Source organism: Oncorhynchus gorbuscha, linkage group LG01, assembly GCF_021184085.1.
Source record: "Oncorhynchus gorbuscha isolate QuinsamMale2020 ecotype Even-year linkage group LG01, OgorEven_v1.0, whole genome shotgun sequence".
Classification (NCBI taxonomy): Eukaryota; Metazoa; Chordata; class Actinopteri; order Salmoniformes; family Salmonidae; genus Oncorhynchus; species Oncorhynchus gorbuscha.
The window spans coordinates 96,395,618-96,417,870 of NC_060173.1; the positions used below are offsets into that span (position 1 = coordinate 96,395,618).

A 22,253-nucleotide genomic window follows, 5' to 3' on the forward strand; every position below is an offset into this window, starting at 1 on the left:
TGAAAACAAAACAAATAGCTTTTTTGGTCTGAATTTAAGGTTAGGGGTAGACATACTGTTAGCAGTGTCAAGGTTAGGTTTAAAATGACATTTTAAGAAGGGAAATTATAGAAATAGGCTAGGTCTATGACGTTGTGGCTGTAGTAACTAGTGGTACCTATTTGTCTGCAGATACAGAAAGTGAAAGACTTCGTGGACTTCGTGCTTTCCTGGAAGCTTAACTGTTAACGTAAGAGTTAAGAGTTTCAGTTTCAATATCACAACCGATCTCTTTTGCCGTGCAAACGCGGACAACAGACTGAACAACAACCTCACTGTACGGTACAGTGTTGCCGAGGTAAGCCTAAACTCTCTTTCACTTCTAAATGTGGGCTTTTTTACTGTGTGATATATAGCTATTGATTTGTAAAATGACTTGTTTAATGTTGGCTGGTGAAAAAAATATTTTTTACAACAAAACATTTGCGGTCAATTAATTGATTGGATAACCACGCCTGTACATCCAAGCACATTCAGAACTATTCATGGAGTAGCCTCAACGAATCAGAGAGTGGAAGACTCCTCTCATGTCTTTGAATTTGAACGTACTTTTCATGTTGTCTGCTGTTCTTATTTTTATGACACACATACAGTACCAGTTAAGAGTTTGGACACACCTACTCATTCCAAGGTTTTTCTTTAATTTTACTATTTTCTACATGGTATAATAATAGTGAAGACATCAAAACAATGAAATAACACATATGGAAGCATGTAGTAACCAAAAAAGTGTTAAACAAATCTAAATATATTTTATATGTGAGATTCTTCAAAGTAGCCACCCTTTGCCTTGACGACAGCTTTGCACTCTTGGCATTCTCTCAAAAAGCTTCATGAGGTAGTCACCTGGAATGCATTTCGATAAACATGTGTGCCTTGTTAAAAGTTAATTTGTGGAATTTCTTTCCTTAATGCATTTGAGCCAATCAGTTGTGTTGTGACAAGGTTGGGGTGGTATGCAGAATATAGCACTATTTGGTAAAAAGACAAATTCCATATTATGGCAAGAACAGCTCAAATAAGCAAAGAGAAATGACAGTCCATCATTACATTAAGACATAAAGGTCAGTCAGTATGGAAAAGTTCAAGAACTTTTACATTTTCTTCAAGTGCAGTCTCAAAAACCATCAAGCGCTATGATGAAACTGGCTCTCATGAGGACCGCCACAGGAAAGGAAGACCCAGAGTTACCTCTGCTAAAGATGATAAATTCATTGGAGTTACCAGCCTCTGAAATTGTAGCATAAATACATGTTTCACAGAAATCAAGTGACAGACACATCTCAACATCAACTGTTCAGAGGAGACTGCGTGAATCGGGGCTTCATGGTCGAATTGCTGCAAAGGAACCACTACTAAAGGACACCAATAAGAAGAGACTTGCTTGAGCCAAGAAACACGAGCAATGGACAATGGATATATATATGTATTTTTTTTAAATACACAGTCTGAAGGTGTGATGGGTCATTGTCCTGTTAGAAAACAAATTATTGATAGTCCCACTAAGTGCAAAGCAGATGGGTTGGTGTATCGCTGCAGAATGCTGTGGTAGCCATGCTGGTTATTGTGCCTTGGAATTCTAAATAAATCACTGACAGTGTTACCAGCAAAGCACCCCCACACCATCACTCCTCCTCCTCCATGCTTCACGGTGGGACCTACACATGCGGAGATTGTCTGTTCACCTACTCTGCGTCTCACAAAGACACAGCGGTTGGAACAAAAAAAATCACACATTTGGACTCATCAGACCAAATTACAGATTTCCACCAGTCTAATGTCCATTGCTCGTGTTTCTTGGCTCAAGCAAGTCTCTTCTTATTGGTGTCCTTTAGTAGTGGTTCCTTTGCAGCAATTCTACCATGAAGCCCCGATTCACGCAGTCTCCTCTGAACAGTTGATATATATATATATATATATATATACAAATAAAAGAGCTTGGACACACCTACTCATTCCAAGGTTTTTCTTTAATTTTACTATATTCTACATGGTATAATAATATATACACTGCTCAAAAAAATAAAGGGAACACTAAAATAACACATCCTAGATCTGAATGAATGGAATATTCTTATTAAAAACGTTTTTCTTTACATAGTTGAATGTGCTGACAACAAAATCACACAAAAATTATCAATGGAAATCAAATTTATCAACCCATGGAGGTCTGGATTTGGAGTCACATTCAAAATTAAAGTGGAAAGCACACTACAGGCTGATCCAACTTTGATGTAATGTCCTTAAAACAAGTCAAAATGAGGCTCAGTAGTGTGTGTGGCCTCCACGTGCCTGTATGACCTCCCTACAACGCCTGGGAATGCTCCTGAGGAGGTGGCGGATGGTCTCCTGAGGGATCTCCCCCAAGACCTGGACTAAAGCATCCGCCAACTCCTGGACAGTCTGTGGTGCCGCATCAGCAACCGCACCAGCATATGGTCTCACAAGGGGTCTGAGGATCTCATCTCGGTACCTAATGGCAGTCAGGCTACCTCTGGCGAGCACATGGAGGGCTGTGTGGCCCCCCAAAGAGATGCCACACCAAACCATGACTGACCCACCGCCAAACCGGTCATGCTGGAGGATGTTGCAGGCAGCAGAACGTTCTCCACGGCGTCTCCAGGCTGTCACGTCTGTCACATGTGCTCAGTGTGAACCTGCTTTCATCTGTGAAGAGCACAGGGCGCCAGTGGCAAACTTTCCAATCTTGGTGTTCTCTGGCAAATGCCAAATGTCCTGCATGGTGTTGGGCAGTAAGCACAACCCCCACCTGTGGACATCGGGCCCTCATACCACCCTCATGGAGTCTGTTTCTGACCGTTTGAGCAGAAACATGCACATTTGTGGCCTGCTGGAGGTCATTTTACAGGGCTCTGGCAGTGCTCCTCCTGCTCCTCCTTGTACAAAGGCGGAAGTAGCGGTGCTGCTGCTGGGTTGTTGCCCTCCTACGGCCTCCTCCACGTCTCCTGATGTACTGGCCTGTATCCTGGTAGTGCCTCCATGCTCTGGACACTACGCTGACAGACACAGCAAACCTTCTTGCCACAGCTTGCATTGATGTGCCATCCTGGAAGAGTTGCACTACCTGAGCCACTTGTGTGTTGTAGACTCTGTCTCATGCTACCACTAGAGTGAAAGCACCGCCAGCATTCATAAGTGACCAAAACATCAGCCAGGAAGCATAGGAACTGAGAAGTGGTCTGTGGTCACCACCTACAGAACCACTCCTTTATTGGAGGTGTCTTGCTAATTGCCTATAATTTCCACCTGTTGTCTATTCCATTTGCACAACAGCACGTGAAATGTATTGTCAATCAGTGTTGCTTCTAAGTGGACAGTTTTGATTTCACAGAAGTGTGATTTACTTGGAGTTACATTGTGTTGTTTAAGTGTTCCCTTTATTTTTTTGAGCAGTGTATATGTTTAAATGTAACCTTTATTTAACTGGGCAAGTCAGTTAAGAACACGTTCTCATTTACAATGATGGCCTACCGGGGAACAGTGGGTTAACTGCCTTGTTCAGAGGCAGAACAGATTTGTACCTTGTCAGCTCAGTCCAGCAACCTTTTGGTTACAACCCCAATGCTTTAGTGGATATTGGGAATTGAATGTTCACCTCTCTACTAGAGGTCGACCGATTATGATTTTTCAACACCGATACCGATTATTGGAGGACCAAAATGACGGTGGGTCGTAACCAATGACTGCCTAGGAACGGTGGGTTAACTGCCTCAAATATAAAATAAATAAATTGTTTAACACTTGTCGTGGAAGGATCAGAATTTGTTGGTAACATTTGTAAGATGTTTTATATTTATAAAATGTGTGTAAGTTACTTCTCATCAGAATTGTATTTTTGTATAATACTGTGGCGAGGTTGCAGTTATCTGTTCTATGTCAAAACTAAGTTGCATGGGCCACAGAGAGGGGAGAGGTCAAAGTGTCATCATGTGTAAACATATCTTTTACTCCCTACATTTCCCAGTGGGGAAAGGAGGGTGGCAGTATCTGGAATCATTCTATGCTCCCTCTGTTGTTTCTATCTTAACCTATAGCCTCACTCTCCTCTTCGTGAGTTTGTATTTAGAGTGGGTTGTATCTAAATGACAATTTGATATATGCCTGTTGATATGGAGGATTGGTTTATGGTTCTGGGGTTTGGGAAAGGAGACAAAGCTGAACAATGAATTATGTCTATGCTGTCTGACTATGTGTGATCTTTGCTATAAAGGATCCCATTTTTGCCATTGTGTGGGGACTCTCAACTTTTCATTAGAGATACTGAACTGTTGAAAGTCAAAATGCTATATAGCTTATATAATTAAAGATGGACTTTTATAACTAACTCTGACTTGTGTGTGTGGTTTGCTCCCATGATTTGGTAAATAGAGAATTTCCATGACACACTTTTTTTGGTGTTGTCATTCCATGTGTGTTATTTCAAAGTGTTGATGTCTTCACTATTATTATACAATGTAGAAAATAGGAAAAATAAAGAAAAACCCTTGAACCCTTGGATGTCATAAGGTGAATGCACCAATTTGTAAGTCGCTCTGGATAAGAGCGTCTGCTAAATGACTTAAATGTAATGTATGTAAATGAATGAGTAGGTATGTCCAAACATTTGACTGGTACTGTACACACACACACACACACACACACACACACACACACACACACACACACACACACACACACACACACACACACACACACACACACACACACACACACACACACACACACACACACACACACACACACACACACACACACACACACACACACACACACACACACACACACAGTGTCCTACTCAATCAAAAGTCATTATACGTGTCCTTTCCAGTGTTTCTATAGGACAGCATCATGGCATGCCAGACAGTATCCATGAAGGAACCAGTATGTCTGATAGAGAACGACAATGATGGGAAGCTGCGTGTGGTCCGCAGTGCACTGGACATCCTGGACCAGATTGACCAGCATGTGGTAGTGGTGTCGGTGGTCGGTCTGTACCGCACTGGCAAGTCCTACCTCATGAACAAGCTGGCTGGGGAGAGGAAAGGTAAGCACATCCACTAAAGCATTTTTTTGATCTATGTTCCGATCACGTTTCATGAGCCTACAATAAAAGATCCTAGACAATTTCTACATACACAAAAAGCTTATTTCTCTGAAATGCTGTGCACAAATTTGCTTGCATCCCTGTTAGTGAGTATTTCTCCTTTGCCACGATAATCCATCCACCTTACAGGTGTGGCATATCAAGAAGCTGATTAAACTGCATGATCATTACACCAGTGCACCTTGTGCTGGGGACAATAAAAAGTCACTCTAAAGTGTTCAGTTCTGTCTCCCAACACAATACCACAGATGTCTCAAGTTTTTTTGGAAAGTGCAATTGGCATGCTGACTTCAAGATAGTCCACTGGAGCTGTTGCCAGAGAATTGAATGTTAACTTCTCTACCATAAGCCACCTCCAACGTCATTTTGAAAGTACATCCAACCGACCTCACAACACACACTACGCATAACCATGCCAGTCCAGGACCTAAACTCAGCAAAAAAAGACACAGCCCTTTTTCAGGACCCTGTCTTTCAAAGATAATTAATAAAAATCCAAATAACGTCACAGATCTTCATTGTAAAGGGTTTAAACACTGTTTCCCATGCTTGTTCAATGAACCATGAACAATTCATGAACATGCACCTGTGGAACGGTCATTAAGGCATTAACAGCTTACAGACGGTAGGCAATTAAGGTCACAGTTATGAAAACTTAGGACACTGAAGAGGCCTTTCTACTGACTCTGAAAAACACAAAAAGAAAGATGCCCAGGGTCCCTGCTCATCTCTGTGAACCTGCCTTAGGAATGCTGCAAGGAGGCATGAGGACTGCAGATGTGGCCAGGGCAATAAATTGCAATGTCCGTACTATGAGAATCCGAAGACAGTGCTACAGGGAGACAGGACGGATAGCTGATCGTCCTCACAGTGGCGGACCACGTGTAACAACCCCTGCACAGGATCGGTACATCCGAACATCACACCTGCGGCACAGGTATAGGATGGCAACAACAACAACTGCCCAAGTTACACCAGGAACGCACAATCCCTCCATCAGTGCTCAGACTGTCCGCAATAGGTTGAGAGAGGCTGGACTGAGGGCTTGTAGGCCTGTTTTTAGGCAAGTCCCACCAGACATCACCGGCAACAATGACGCCTATGGGCACAAACCCACCGTCGCAGTACCAGACAGGACTGGCAAAAAGTGCTCTTCACTGACGATTCGCGGTTTTGTCTCACCAGGGGTGATAGTCGGATTTGTGTTTATAGTCGAAAGGAATGAGCGTTACACCGAGGCCTGTACTCTGGAGCGGGATCGATTTGGGTGTGGAGGGTCCGTCATGGTCTGGGGCGGTGTGTCACAGCATCATCGGACTGAGCTTGTTGTCATTGCAGGCAATGTCAACACTGTGTGTCACAGGGAAGATATCCTCCTCCCTCCTGCAGGCTCATCCTGGCATGACCTTCCAGCATGACAATGCCACCAGCCATACTGCTTGTTCTGTGCGTGATTTCCTGCAAGACAGGAATGTCAGTGTTCTGCCATGGCCAGCGAAGAGCCCGGATCTCAATCCCATTGAGAACGTCTGGGACCTGTTGGATCAGAGGGTGAGGGCTAGGGCCATTCCCCCCAGAAATGTCCGGGAACTTGCAGGTGCCTTGGTGGAAGAGTGTGGTAACATCTCACAGCAAGAACTGGCAAATCTGGTACAGTCCAAGAGGAGGAGATGCACTGCAGTACTTAATGCAGCTGGTGGCCACACCTGATACTGACTGTTACCTTTGATTTTGACCCCCCCTTTGTTCAGGGACACATTATTATATTTATGTAAGTCACATGTCTGTGGAACTTGTTCAGTTTATGTCTAAGTTTTTGAATTTTGTTAAGTTCATACAAATATTTACACATGTTAAGTTTGCTGAAAATAAATGCAGTTGACAGTGAGAGGACATTTCTTTTTTTGCTGAGTTTATACATTTGGCTTCTTCACCGGCGGGATCGTCTGAAACCAGCCACCCGGGCAGCAGATGAAACTGTGGATTTGCTCAACCGAAGATTTTCTGCACAAACGGTCAGAAACCGTCTCAAGGAAGCTCATCTGCGTGCTCGTCGTCCTCGCCATGATCTTGTCCTGACTGCAGTTCGAGGTCTTAACCGACTTCAGTGGGCAAATGCTCACCTTCAATGGCGTTATGGTATGGCCAGGCATTAGCTACTGACAACGATACCGTGACGAGATCCTGAGGCCCATTGTAGTGCCATTCATCCGCCACCATCACCTCATGTTTCCGCATTATAATGCACGGCCCCATGTCGCAAGGATCTGTACACAACTCCTGAAAATGTCCCAGTTCTGCATACTCAAGGATCTGTAGACAACTCCTGAAAATGTCCCAGTTCTGCAAACTCAAGGATCTGTACACAACTCCTGAATATGTCCCAGTTCTGCATAGTCATCAGATTTTGTGGCAACCGATATTTGGGATGCTCTGGATCGACGTGTTCGACATCGTGTTCCAGTTCCCACCAATATCCATTAACCTCTTGCTCCTACCTGGCACGCAGGCGTCCCATCTAGAGCTCTGGAAATGCAAATGCGCTACGCTAAATGCAAATAGTATTAGTTAAAACTCAAACGTTCATTAAAATACACATGCAGGGTATTGAATTAAAGCTACACTCGTTGTGAATCCAGGCAACAAGTCAGATTTTTAAAATGATTTTCGGCGAAAGCATGAGAAGCTATTATCTGATAGCATGTAACACCCCAAAAGACCCGCAGGGGACGTAAACAAAATAATTAGCATAGTCGGCGCTACACAAACCGCACAAATAAAATATAAAACATTCATTACCTTTGACCATCTTCTTTGTTGGCACTCCTAGATGTCCCATAATCACTATTGGGTCTTTTTTTTCGATTAAATCGGTCCATATATAGCCTAGATATCGATCTGAAGACTGTGTGATAAACGTAAAAAAATAGCGTTTCATAACGTAACGTCATTTTTTAAAATTCAAAAAGTCGACGATAAACTTTCACAAAACACTTCCGAAATACTTTTGTAATGCAACTTTAGGTATTAGTAAACGTTAATAAGCGATCAAATTAATCACGAGAAGAAGTGTTTTCTATAGGGGTCCGTCTTGAAATACTGTCCGTGTATTTCTCAACCAAAATATCCGGTTGGAGACCGGAAGAAATGGGCTGTCTCTTGTTCATTTGACCAAGAAACAAATCCTAGGCAAATGACAAGACTGTTGACATCGTGTGGAAGCTGTAGGTACTGCAACCTCAGCACTATTTAATGTCTTTCGCCCATAACAATGGGTTGAAGCGGCGGATGGATATATTTTTCCACTTTCAGTGATCAGATTTTCCTGCACTTTTCAATGAAACGCACGTTCTGTTAAAGTCACAGCCGTGATTTAACCAGTTTTATAAACGTCGGAGTGTTTTCTATCCACACATACTAATCATATGCATATACTATATTCCTGGCATGAGTAGCAGGGCGCTGAAATGTTGCGCGATTTTTAACAGAATGTTTGAAAAAGTAGAGGGTCGACTGAAGAGGTTAACTTCGCACAGCCATTGAAGAGGAGTGGGACAACATTCCTCAGACCACAATCAACAGCCTGATCAAGTCTATGCGAAGGAGATGTCACGCTGCATGAGGCAAATGATGGTCACACCAGATACTGACTGGTTTTCTGATCCACCCCCCTATTTTTTTTTATGTTATATTTTCTGATTTCCTTCTTTGGACTGTAACTCAGTAAAAACTTTGAAATTGTATCATGTATTTTTGTTCAATGTACATAACAATATGCATGACCTCAACACTGTTATATGGATAAGGAATGATTATGTATAAGATAATTATTTGTCATAAAGATATGGTAATAGAAATGTGAATCAGAAAGTATTATCTTATGTACTGCATTTGTCATTCAGAGTTAGAGACAGATTTGCTGCACCAAAGTACAGATTTGTCCTGTTCTGACCACATTATGCTATTTTTATTTCTCTCCAAAATTGGAAATTCGACACTGTTATTGCATTGTGGAAACTACAGTTTCTCTTTGTTTTACACCATAACATACAACCAGACAGCAGGGCAAACATCAAAAACACATTTTGTTCCGACCACGTTTGTTCTGGGTGGGTTGTGTAGATCAGGGTGCCGTTTTGCACTGGCTGCTAGTTTCACTTTCAGTCTGTCAGTATGGTATGCAGTATAACTAGACAAACAGGTTCATCTGAAAACCAGCAGCCTTGAGTTAACACTTTACATCCTGCTGCCTCTTTACAGATTCCATCCTAAGAACCGTTTTTATCCTCTGTCCTCAAGGTTTTGCCCTGGGAGCCACCATCCAGTCCAAAACTAAGGGCATCTGGATGTGGTGTGTGCCTCACCCTGAAAAAAGAGACCACACCCTGGTGCTGCTGGATACAGAGGGGCTGGGGGATGTGGAGAAGGTGGGAGGTCAAAGTTCACTCTCTGTCAAAAACCTTTTATGGCTGTTTAGATGACAGAATATAACATTGCTATGGGTAAAATCCCATGTTATCTCAATGAACTGTGTCTAGTACTGATAGCTGATGTCATCATCTGTATTAATGTCTGACTTATAAATATATATAAATGTATACCAATTGATTCTAAAGAGTACAACAAATAATGACCCATTAGCTTAGTTATAAACTTGTTTTACTCCAAAGTTTGTAAATGTAATTAAAACACTGTTTAACATCATGGTTAACTACAATTATGATGTCACAGATAGTGAGTCATTGCACCCATAGCTCAGTCTATGAATTTGAGTGGTTACATTTCTTCAGGCCCATCCCTCAGCTCTTTTTTAGTTAGCTTTTTTAAAACCAAAACTGAGGCAGGGTGTGGCTTGGTTAATGTTTCAATTAAGGATTCCAGCTTTGACCTTTATTTAGGGAGGGAGCCCATAAAACGGCATATGGAGTAGACATTTAGTTACTGACTTAATTTCACTCTGGTATGAACAGAGTACCAATGTGTTCCTTCTGTTGTGTCTGCAGGGTGATGAGAAGAATGACAACTGGATCTTTTCCCTGGCTGTCCTACTCAGCAGTACTCTGGTGTACAACAGCATGGGAACCATTGACAACAATGCCCTGGAGAAACTACAGTATCCTTCAGCAGCTATAAAGAAATATAGTGTAGTGTCGTATGTCTGGGTTAATTTCATCCCCAACAACCGAACCGACCTCAAAAAGCACTAATCACTCAGCACTATATTGTATGTTAGTATATCTGGTTTAATTTTTGTCCTCAACACCGCCTTCTACAGCTATGTGACAGAACTGACAGAGCACATCAAGGTGAAGTCCAACCAGAGAGACGGGGAGGAATCTTCAGAGTACCTGCGTTACTTTCCTTCCTTTGTGTGGACAGTCAGAGATTTCACCCTGACCCTGGAGGTTGATGGGAGACCCATCACAGCCAATGAGTACCTGGAGAACGCTCTTAAACTGAGAACAGGTGAACACCAGCTAGCACAGCTAACTTAATCTCTGAATATAAACTATGGTTAGATTGGTAAATTCAATGTTGACAATACTTTTACAAAAGACACATTGGATATAAAAATATGAAATGCTTTTCTTAATTAATTAATTATTGATGTACTTTTCCTTTCATTTACAAAGGTCATAGTAAGAAAGATCAGGCATACAATCTGCCTCGTAGCTGCCTGCGGAACTATTTCTCTCCTCGCTGGTGCTTTGTGTTTGAGAGGCCAGCCAGCGGAGACAAAATGAGACGTATGGAGGAGCTGACCGACGCTGACCTGGAGCCTGCCTTTGTGGAGCAAGCCAAGGAGTTCTGTGACCACGTCTTCAATGAGGCCAAGACCAAGACCCTGAAACAGGGCCTGAAAGTTACCGGCAGACGTGAGTATTACAACCCTGATATTGAGGATGGAAAGCAGTTATGAAAGTGGGTCATGATGTTTGATAATACAACTAAACTACTGCTGCTACTATTACCACTTCCTCTATTATTATAATTACGATTACTACAAGTACCATGACCAGTACAACTAACAACACCATTCGTACTTAAATTACTACTAATTCTACTACTTACTTTACTTCTATACAAGCACCACTGACCACCACAGTACTACCACCATCACTACCACATCTACCAGATATGCTGATTTCCTGCCCTCTCCTGCAGTGCTGGGAAACCTGGCAGAGACGTATGTGTCTGCCATCCGGAGTGGGCAGATCCCCTGCCTGGACAATGCTGTGTTGGCGCTGGCCCAAATTGAGAACTCCAGTGCCATCGAGAGGGCCAGGGTCCACTACCAGAAGGGCATGGCTGACTGGGTAGCCTACCCCACAGAGACCCAAGAGGAGCTGTCTGAAGTGCATGCTGTCATGGAGAAGGAGGCTGTGGCCATATTCATCAACAACTCCTTCAAAGACGAGGACCAGAAGTACCAGTTGGAGCTCATGGTATGAGAATGTAGATTCTATATTCAATGAGTCAATATTCAATTCAGTGATGTATGGATTTTCAAGATTAGGGTAATCTGTCATTTGGGTGAGCTACCCCTTTATGCTACACTTACATGTACATTTTAGTCCTTTAGCAGACACAACTTATCCAGAACGACTTACAGCAGCAATTAGGGTTAAGTGCCTTACTCAAGGGCACATTGACAGATTATTCCCAATTTTTTACCTCAACTGAACCAAAACATTCTGGTTTGTTCTGGTACATTCTGAACCAACCTCTTTCTATAGAAAGTGGTTCAAGAGGAGTATGAGAAGATCTGTGAGAGGAACTACAAGGAGTCCCAGAAGGCATGCGAGTCCAAAATCCAATGCATCTTTGCCCCCCTGGAGGAGAAAATAAGGGATGGCTCCTACATGACCCCTGGAGGATACAAAGAGTACTGCAACGACCTGAAACTGGCCACCAGCAAATACAGATCTGAGGGAGGAAGGGGAGTGAAGGTATGTTGGGGAGGTGGTGCTATTTTAGGATATTATGTAATTATCATGTTTTGTGGATGCTGGTCAAAAGAGTTATGAATGCACTGATGTGATGTTGAAAGTTAAATATTTTGTGTGGTGGTTCCAGGCTGAAGAGGTACTGAATGAGTACTTGGGAAGGAAGGCGAGCATTGGTGAGGCCATCCTGTCAGCAGACCACTCCCTCACTGAAGCTGAGCAGAGAGCAGAAGGTGATATAGGTCACATTCTAATGACCACCAAATGAAGGCTTACCTCTCGTTCTGTTTGATATTTATCTCACTCTCTCACACATACTCTGTCCATCTTTCTCTGCAGCGGAGCAAGTGAAAAGGGAGGCATCTGAGCGGGAGAATCGAGCCATGGAGGTGCAGCTGGTTGTCCAGGAGAGGTTGAGAGCGGACCAGCAGAGGACGTATGACGAGAATGTGAACCAGCTGATGGAGAGGATGGAGAGAGACAGCAGAAATGCCATAGCAGAGCACGATAGAGTTCTGCAGGCCAGACTCAAGGTAGGAATAAAAAAAAAACACAAACATTGAGAAGTACACTTTGAAACTACAGTAACTCTAGCGGTAAGATTAACTGTGTGTATGTGTTTTGTTTTAATGACACAGTCCGTGATGTGTAGAAACAAACCTTGTAATTTCAGGAGCAGAATGACCTTCTCCGGCAAGGGTTTGATGACAGAGCACGCCAAATGCAAAGAGAGATAGATGCCCTTAAGGGTGCGAAGGCACAAGATGAAGAGAAAAAACCCTCATTTATGAGCACAGCTCTGGATACTGTTGGGACTGCAGCTACCTTGTTCCTTCCAGGAATAATTCCCAAAGTAGGAGGAATGGCTGTGAAATTGGTGTCTAAGTGGTTCTGATGTAGGTTCCCGAGGAGGATGACAAGCTATTATTTTTATAGACGTGGATTGATTGAATCTGTATTTATTGATAGTTGATTCATGGATTTAAGTTAAGCACTCAGTCAAGGTTTTATTTGATGTTAGTTTTTTTGTAAGTCATTTGAACAAGTAATTAGCATGCCTAATCATAATGAAGTAGATCTTTTAGAAAGCACTCTTAAAAATGTTTTTCAGTTGTTTTACGATTACCAAATAGGCCTACGTCATTTTAACACTGACGACATTTACATGCACACCAATATCCTGTTATTATTCGGGATACTCAAGTATTCTGTTTTTGAGTTGATGCATATAAACGTCATATTCCGTTTACAATAACCTGAAAAAGCTTGTATCCCGGTTATGAGAATCCCGTATAAGACGCCTGGGATATGCTGATTTTAGACGGTAATCTGTGGCATGTAAACATCCTCTTCCATTTCCTGTTTTCCACGGTCTGCACAGGCTCAATATCACATATCATTGGTGTTGTGTGATTATGTTTTCATCTGATTGTCAAAGAAATCACTTTAAAAAGTAGGCTACCAGTGCAATTCAATCCACCATGATAGTTTATTTTGCTGATACTCCGTGCTGGACCGTATAGCCTACTAGCTACGTTCACCCCTAATTTAGACAAGTTTGTGCCTATAATTTCTGAGATTTGGTTGACCATTTGTTTGTCAACTATAGTTAGATCCATGCAGCTTCTCGTCTGTCATGACTAAATATTGTAGTGCTCACCAGAATAATGTCTTACATAGATAGCATGAATGCATTATTAATGTAGTTAACACCGGTATAGTTGTCTGTTTGGTTTAGGAACCAGGGAGGGAGAAAACGTAATAACTCCAAAACAGTGGAACTATTGGTGTTTGTATTTATGTGTTTGTGTTTGAAATACTGTCTGGTTGCCGAACAATGCCATAACAAAACTTTCAAATTTTCTCAAGAGATGCTGAAATAAATATTTCTCCCCTCCTGTTCCCAAGACAAAACTAACATTTATTGTATAATTTTACTGCTAGAAATGCATAATTCAGTAGGTGTTAATATTATATTACACTACATGTGAGTGGTATAGGCCTAGAGTCAGTATCCAGATTTTCAGTTACTATTCCATTTAACCCATATGAATTTAAATGAGGAATATTCTGTTTATTAATTCATAATTTTTTAAACCTTTATTTAACCAGGTAAGCCAGTTGAGAACAAGCTCTCATTTACAACTGCAACCTGGCTAAGATAAAGCAAAGCAGTGCGACACAAACAACACGGAGTTGCACATGGAATACATTTAACATTTACATTTAAGTAACAATTTACAAAAGTCTTATCCAGAGTGACTTACAAATGAAGTGCATTCACCTAATGACATTCAGTGAACAACCACTTTACAATAGTGCATCTAAATATTTTGGAGTGGGGGATGTGAGAAGGATTACTTTATCCTATCCTAGGTATTCCTTAAAGAGGTGGGGTTTCAGGTGTCTCCGCTGTCCTGGGCGTGAGGGAGTTTGTTCCACCATTGGGGAGCCAGAGCAGTGAACAGTTTTGCAATGATCTGTAAGCTGCTCTGACAGCTGATCCTCAGTGGTAGGGAGGGAGCAGGCCAGAGGTGGATGAACAGTCAGTGCCCTTATTTGGGTGTAGGGCCTGATCAGAGCCTGGAGGTACTGAGGTGGTTTCACAGCTCCGTGAAAAGCACCATGGTCTTGGAGCGGATGCGAGCTACAACTGGAAGCCAGTGGAGGAGCGGAGGTGACCAATGAGCTGAGAGAACTTGGGAAGGTTGAACACTAGCAAAGACATAGATGTTCTGGATGAGTTGTGGTTTAATGGCACAGGCAGGGAGCCCAGCCAACAGCGAGTTGCAGTAATCCAGACGGGAGATGACAAGTGCCTGGATTAGGACCTGGGGCTTTGGTGACAAGGCGGATGGCACTGCGGATAGAGCATGAACCTACAGGAACGGGCCACCGTTGATGTTGTTGAGAGGCTAGGGTGTTGTCCAGGATCACGCCAAGGTTCTTAGCGCTCTGGGAGGAGGAACAATGGAGTTTGCTTATTCTAGATTTAATGTTGGATTGAGATGCTAAAGAGTCATGGAAGGGCAGTTTCCCAGGGAGGAAGAGCAGCTCCGTCTTGTAGTTCAGTCTTGAGGTGGTGATCCGTCATCCACACTGATATGTCTGCCAGACATGCAGAGATGCGGTGCGCCACCTGGTCATCAGAAGGGGGAAAGGAGAAGATTAATTTTGTCGTCTGCATTTAGCAATGATAGGAGAGACCATGTGAGGTTATGACAGAGCCAAGTGACTTGGTGTATAGCGAGAATAGGAGAGGGCCTAGAACAGAGCCCTGGGGGACACCAGTGGTGAGAGCGCGTGGAATAAACAAACATACAGTCAATAACAAAATACAAAAGTCTATATACAGTGTGTGCAAATGAAGTAAGATTAGGGAGGTAAGGCAATAAATAGGTCTGTGGAGAAATAATTACAATTGAGCAATTAAACACTGGAGTGATAAATGTGTAGAAGATTAATGTGCAAGTAGAGACAGTCATTTGCAAAGGAGCCAAATAACAATATAACAATATGGGCATGAGGTAGTTGGGTGGGCTATTTACAGATGGGCTATGTACAAGTGCAATGATCTGTAAGCTGCTCTGACAGCTGATGCCTAAAGTTAGTGAGGGATTGTTACAGTCATTGGCACCAGAGAATTAGAAGGAAAACGCGGCCAAAGGAGGAGATGGCTCTGGGGGTTTACCAGTGAAATATACCTGCTGGAGCACGTGCACGGGTGGGTGCTGCTATGGTGACCAATGAGCTGAGATAAGGTGGGGCTTTACCTAGCAAAGACATAGATGACCTGGAGCCAGTGGTTTGGGCAGAATATAAAGCGAGGGCAACCTGAGCATACAGGTCACAGTGGTGGGTAGTATGTGGGGCTTTGGTGACAAAACGGATGGCACTGTGATAGACTGAATCCAATTTGCTGAGTAGAGTGTTGGAGGCTATTTTGTAAATGACATCATGGCCGAAGTCAAGGATCGGTAGGATAGTATGTTTGGCAGCAGGAATGAAGGATGCTTAGTTGATTAAAATAGGATAAAAAACACTCAATCTAGTTAACTACACATGATTGATGATATTACTAGTTTAACTAGCTTGTCCTGCGTTGCATATAATCAATGTGGTACCTGTTAATTTATCACAGAATCACAGCCTACTTCGCCAAACGGGTGATGATTTTGTGGCGAAATCTGCTCGGAGCCTTCACCGTGCGCTGCCACTTTAAGAGCGCATGAGCAGTAAGGAAGGAGGAAATAAAGAGAGCTTGTTCAGCTGTTTGGGGAGGAACTCTTGCGTGGCGCGACAGTTTGATTGTGTGTGCTGAGCTGCAGAAGTTTTGTTTGTTTTCAGCGTTTGTAGTTTATAAAGTATTTAACTCAATCATCGGTGTGATCGCTTTAGATCGTGGTTGTTTTTGTTTGGGACCGCGCCCGTTATGGATCGCATGGATTAGTAGCAACATTGTTGCGAAGCTTTAACAAACAAACCAACAAACCATCGGACAGTAAGACACCGGCAGGCCTGAAGACCACAGCTAAGATTTATCTTTTTTTTCTCTCTTTCTCTTCGCTCTCATTCCAGTGCTTTACCCTGCAACAGACTCTCTATTTGTTAAATGCACTGCCCTTTGAAGTTCATTAGAGATGGACTATTATTTCCCTGCCAGAAGTATTTGGATGGACATTTTAGTAGGTTACTTGCAAGTTGTATATTATGTGAACTGTATTGAGGTGGGGTGTACTAATGACATGTGGCCGAGAAGACTGTGGACATTTTTAAGGCCTTTGTTGTGTCGATGAACACCCCCCCACATTCATACCCTCTGCACTCACCCACTAGAAAATAATACAGATTATTGCAAATCCTATGTTGATGACTGGGTTCGTTCTTGTATGAAGTTGCTGTTGAATTGCTCTGCCAGTATTAGTATTATTGTATGAGGTATTCTTGTTTGGGTTACCCCTGTGCTGTGATGTGGGTTTTATATGGTGTGTATTCTTTTTTCTCTCCACTGGTTATCTGGTAAACAGGCTACACTCTAGGCAGTCTCTTCTGCTGATGTGTGTGGGTCTGGTAGTGGTACTCTCTCTATTCTACTCTTTTCCTTTCGGCAGGGTTAATACCTGCCTGGCGCCCGAACAAAATCTTTCTTTACCCCTCTCTTAATAAATACCGCTACAATTTAACAAAAGCACATTTGCGAAAAAAGCACAATCGTTGCACCAATGAACCTAACCATAAACATCAATGCCTTTCTTAAAATCAATACAAGTATATATTTTTAAACCTGCATATTTAGTTTAAAGAAATTAATGTTAGCAGGCAATATTAACTAGGGAAATTCTGTCACTTCTATTGCGTTCATTGCAAGCAGAGTCGGGGTATATGCAGCAGTTTGGGCAGACTGGCTCATTGCGAACTGTGTGAAGACCATTTCTTCCTAACAAAGACCGTAATTAATTTGCCAGAATTTTACATAATTATGACATAACATTGAAGGTTGTGCAATGTAACAGCAATATTTAGACTTAGGGATGCCACCCGTTCGATAAAATACGAAACGGTTCCGTATTTCACTGAAAGAATAAACATTTTGTTTCCGAAATTATAGTTTCCGGATTTGACCATATTAATGACCTAAGGCTCGTACTTCTGTATGTTTATTATATTATAATTATATTATAAAGTCTATGATTTGATATTTGATAGAGCAGTCTGACTGAGTGGTGTTAGGTAGCAGCAGGCTCGTAAGCATTCATTCAAACAGCACTTTCCTGCGTTTGCCAGCAGCTCTTCGCAATGCTTGAAGCACAGCGCTGTTTATGACTTCAAGCCTATCAACTCCCGAGATTAGGCTGGCAATACTAAAGTTGCTATCAGAACATCCAATAGTCAAAGGTATATGAAATACAAATGGTATGGAGAGAAATAGTCCTATAATTCCTATAATAACTACAACCTAAAACTTCTTAACTGGGGAATTTTGAAGGAACCGCCAGCTTTCATATGTTCTCATGTTCTGAGTAAGGAACTTAAAACGTTAGCTTTTTTACATGGCGCATATTGCACTTTTACCTTCTTCTCCAACACTGTGTTTTTGAATTATTTAAACCAAATTGAACATGTTGCATTATTTATTTATGTATTTATAAATAATATTATTCATTATTTATACATTTATTTGATTTATGTATTATATTAAGTTAAAGTATAAGCATTCATTCAGTATTGTTGTAATTGTCATTATTACAAATATATATAAAAAACTGGCAATTAATCGGTATAGGCTTTTTTTGGTCCTCCAATAATCATTATCGGCGTTGAAAAATCATAGGTCGACATCTAATTTAGAGGGCAGGTTGGTCAGGATGATATCTATGAGGGTGCACGTGTTTAAGGATGTAATGTTGTACCTGGTAGGTTCCATGATAATTTCTGTGAGATTGAGGGCATCTAGTTTAGATTGTAGGATGGCCGGGGTGTTAAGCATACGCCAGTTTATGTCACCTAACTGTACAAACTCTGAAGATAAAATGGGGGTCAATTATGGGTACAGGGATTCTCTTGAGCAGGATGTCAAAGGTACATATCCCGAATAAGATCTTAAGCGAGATATGAGCTAGTATCCAGAATACTGTGTGCATGTAAATATGGTAATTGAAACGTGTGGTGCCTTTATCTATAGAGTGCCTTTGTTATTGCACCAGACATGCTAGGTTTGAGTGTACATTGAGATATTTGTAATTACCCTTGGCTTTATTTGTGTACCTGTGAGGGAACATTTTGTTGTCTGAAGAGATAGCATTGAATTGTACACAGCATCTCCTCTCACTCGATCTTGTTTCCTGCAGGTGACTGACCTCTTCCCAAGACCAATTGGCAGTACACCCAGAACATTGTTCTGTGAACCCAAAAGACTCTCTCAGTTTCAAGGTCTCAGCTTTGAGAGAAGACGCCTCGTCAGTCACATGCAGGAACCAACGGTGACAATGAACGATGTAAATAATGCTTATAGGACTTGTTTGTATCGCAGTATAAAAGGACTGAGAACCCTTTGAGTTTTCATCCAGATTTAGTTTGAACCTCTTCAGCCGTGATAATACAGATTTATTCATTGAGTTTGAGTCCTTAGTAGTGAATTTCCATGACACTTTACCAATTTCACGCTTTTCTGTTAACAGTTTGACTTAATTGACAGGTTGTTGAACTGAATAAATGAAGTGAAAGTATGTTAAAGTAATTCACTAATTTAAAATCTGCTAAACCCCATAAAACGAGTCAACACACAAAAATAGTCGACATGTACAGTTGAAGTCGGAAGTTTACAAAAACATTAGCCAAATACATTTAAACTCAGTTTTTCACCATTCCTGACATTTAATCCAAGTACAAATTCCCTGTATTAGGTCAGTTAGGATCACTACTTTATTTTTGGAATGTGAAATGTCAGAATATTAGTAGAGAGGATTATTTATTTCAGCTTGTATTTCTTTCATCACATTCCCAGTGGGTCAGACATTTACATACACTAAATTAGTATTTGGTAGCATTGCCTTTAAATTGTGTAACTTGGGTCAAACGTTTCGGGTAGCCTTCCACGAGCTTCCTACAATAAGTTGGGTGAATTTTGGCCCATCCCTCCTGACAGAGCTGTTGTAACTGAGTCAGGTTTGTAGGGCTCCTTGTTCACACACGCTTTTTCAGTTCTGCCCACAAATTTTCTATAGGTTTGAGGTCAGGTCTTTGTGATGGCCACTCCAATACCTTAACTTTGTTGTCCTTAAGCCATTTTGCCACAACTTTGGAAGTATGCTTGGGGTCATTGTCCATTTAGAAGACACATTTGCTTTAACTTCCTGACTGATGTCTTGAGATGTTGCTTCAATATATACACATAATATTCCCTCCTCATGATGCCATCTATTTTGTGAAGTGCACACTCTCTCCTGCAGAAAAGCACCCCCACAACATGATGCTGCCACCCGCTGCTTCACGGTTGGGATGGTGTTCTTCGGCTTGCAAGTCTCCCCCTTTTTCTTCCTAACATAACGATGGTCATTATGACCAAGCAATTCCATTTTTGTGTCATCAGACCAGAGGACATTTCTCCAAAAAGTATGACCTTTGTCCCCATGTGCAGTTGCAAACCGAAGTCTGTCTTTTTTATGGCTGTTTTGGAGCAGTGGCTTCTTCCTTGCTGTGCGGCCATTCAGGTTATGTCGATGTAGGACTCGTTTTACCTTGGATATAGATATTTTGTACCAGTTTCCTCCAGCATCTTCACAATGTTGTTGTTCTGGGATTGATTTGCACCAAAGTACTTTTATCTCTAAGAGACAGAACGTGTCTCCTTCCTGAGCGGTATGACAGCTGAGTGGTCCCATGGTGTTTATACTTGCGTACTATTGTTTGTACAGATGAATGTGGTACCTTCAGGCATTTGGAAATTGCTCCCAATGATGAACCAGACTTGTGGAGGTCTACAATATTTTCCTGAGGTCTTGGCTGATTTCTTTAGATTTCCCCATGATGTCAAGCAAAGAGGCACTGAGTTTGAACATTGGCCTTGAAATACATCCACAGGTACACCCCCAATTGACTCAAATAATGTCAATTAGCCTATCAGTAGCTTCTAAAGCTATGACATAACTTTCTGGAATTTTCCAAGCTGTTTAAAGGCACAGTTGACTTAGTGTTTGTTAACTTCTGACCCACTGGAATTGTGATAGTGAGTTATACTGAAATAATGTCTGTAAACAATTGTTGGAAAAATGACTTGTGTCATGCACAAAGTAGGTGTCCCAACTGACTTGCTAAAACTATAGTTTGTTGACAAGAAATTTGTGGAGAGGTTGAAAAACGAGTTTTAATGACTCCAACTTAAGTGTATGGAAACTTCCGACTTCAACTTTATCTTTATGTACCTACAAAATATTCTGTAGTTCAAAATAGTTGTAATCACAATGTAGCAAGCAGTACCTTTTGAACATGGGCCATTGTTAAATACTGATGAAGACCTTTTACCTGCGGTAAAATGTATACACTGCTGAATCTAGTAAAACGTGATTTCTTCATCAAATCAATCTAAAGTAGGCAACAAGAGCACATTCTAAAACAGAAGGTACAATGTCAAATCAAAGTTCTAAGGTGAACGCTTGCTCAAAATTACACTGGGTGCCAGTATTTGCTCTATTGGTACTGACATGTACTGTGCCTTCGGAAAGTATTCAGACCCTTTGACTTTTTCCACATTTTGTTATGTTACAGTTATATCACAGTCATAGCAAGTAAACCATTTCTGTAACTATTACTGGGAATGTTGGTGTAGTTAAGGATACATTGGTCTTCAAAATATCCTCTATTTGTAACAAGATAACTTGTGGATGTGTCTTTACCCATCTCTGGCTACAGCAAAGTGCATTACTGTCATTTTCACGGTAACTTACCAGTAGCTTCCTATAATTTACAGGAAAATGTGGAGTAATGACACTACAATACTGTAAAATTAGCGTACTATACTGTACTATAGTGTAAGAAAGGATATGCTACTATTGGTATTTTACTATAATTACATGGAATTAGTGCAAGCAGGTTGGCTGCTAGGTATTTGTATATTACAGCATATATTTTTCTATTTTATATCACTTGCACTTTTAGAGGCCTAAACAAAGGCTTCTAAACTAGCAATGACTACAGGGTGAAATAGATCGAAAGGACATGGATAGCCACTCAACCATTAAAGTTTTGAAACTTGCTGCCACTCTGATCTGTCCTCTATATACACTGAACAAAAAAATTGGCGCCACATAAAACAAATTCAAAGATTTGACTGAATTACAGTTCATTTAAGGAAATCAGTCAATTGTAATAAATTCATTAAGCCCTAATCTATGGATTTCACAGACTGAGAACACAGATATGCATCTGTTGGTGACAGATACCTTCAAAAAAGGTAGGGGGCGTGGATCAAAAAAACAGTCAGTATCTGGTGTGACCACCATTTGCTTCATGCAGCACGACACATCTCCTTTGCATAGAGTTGGTCCTGCTGTTGATTGTAGCCTGTGGAATGTTTTCCCACTCCTCTTCAATGGCTGTGCGAAGTTGCTGGATATTGGCGGGAACTGGAACACACTGTTGTACAT

The 22,253-nt window shown here is 41.5% G+C and overlaps 1 protein-coding gene across 1 annotated transcript; it reads left to right on the plus strand.

The window, feature by feature from the left end:
- Window positions 1-168: 168 nt before the first annotated feature.
- On the plus strand, window positions 169-14,013 carry LOC124046586 (guanylate-binding protein 1-like). The gene is made up of 11 exons (XM_046367120.1): window positions 169-337; window positions 4,889-5,104; window positions 9,464-9,591; window positions 10,168-10,277; window positions 10,440-10,630; window positions 10,798-11,040; window positions 11,330-11,610; window positions 11,902-12,114; window positions 12,242-12,344; window positions 12,451-12,644; window positions 12,785-14,013. The coding sequence occupies exons 2-11, from the start codon at window positions 4,909-4,911 to the stop codon at window positions 13,004-13,006; spliced, it is 1,881 nt and encodes a 626-aa protein (XP_046223076.1). The 5' UTR covers window positions 169-337; window positions 4,889-4,908; the 3' UTR covers window positions 13,007-14,013.
- Window positions 14,014-22,253: the final 8,240 nt, after the last annotated feature.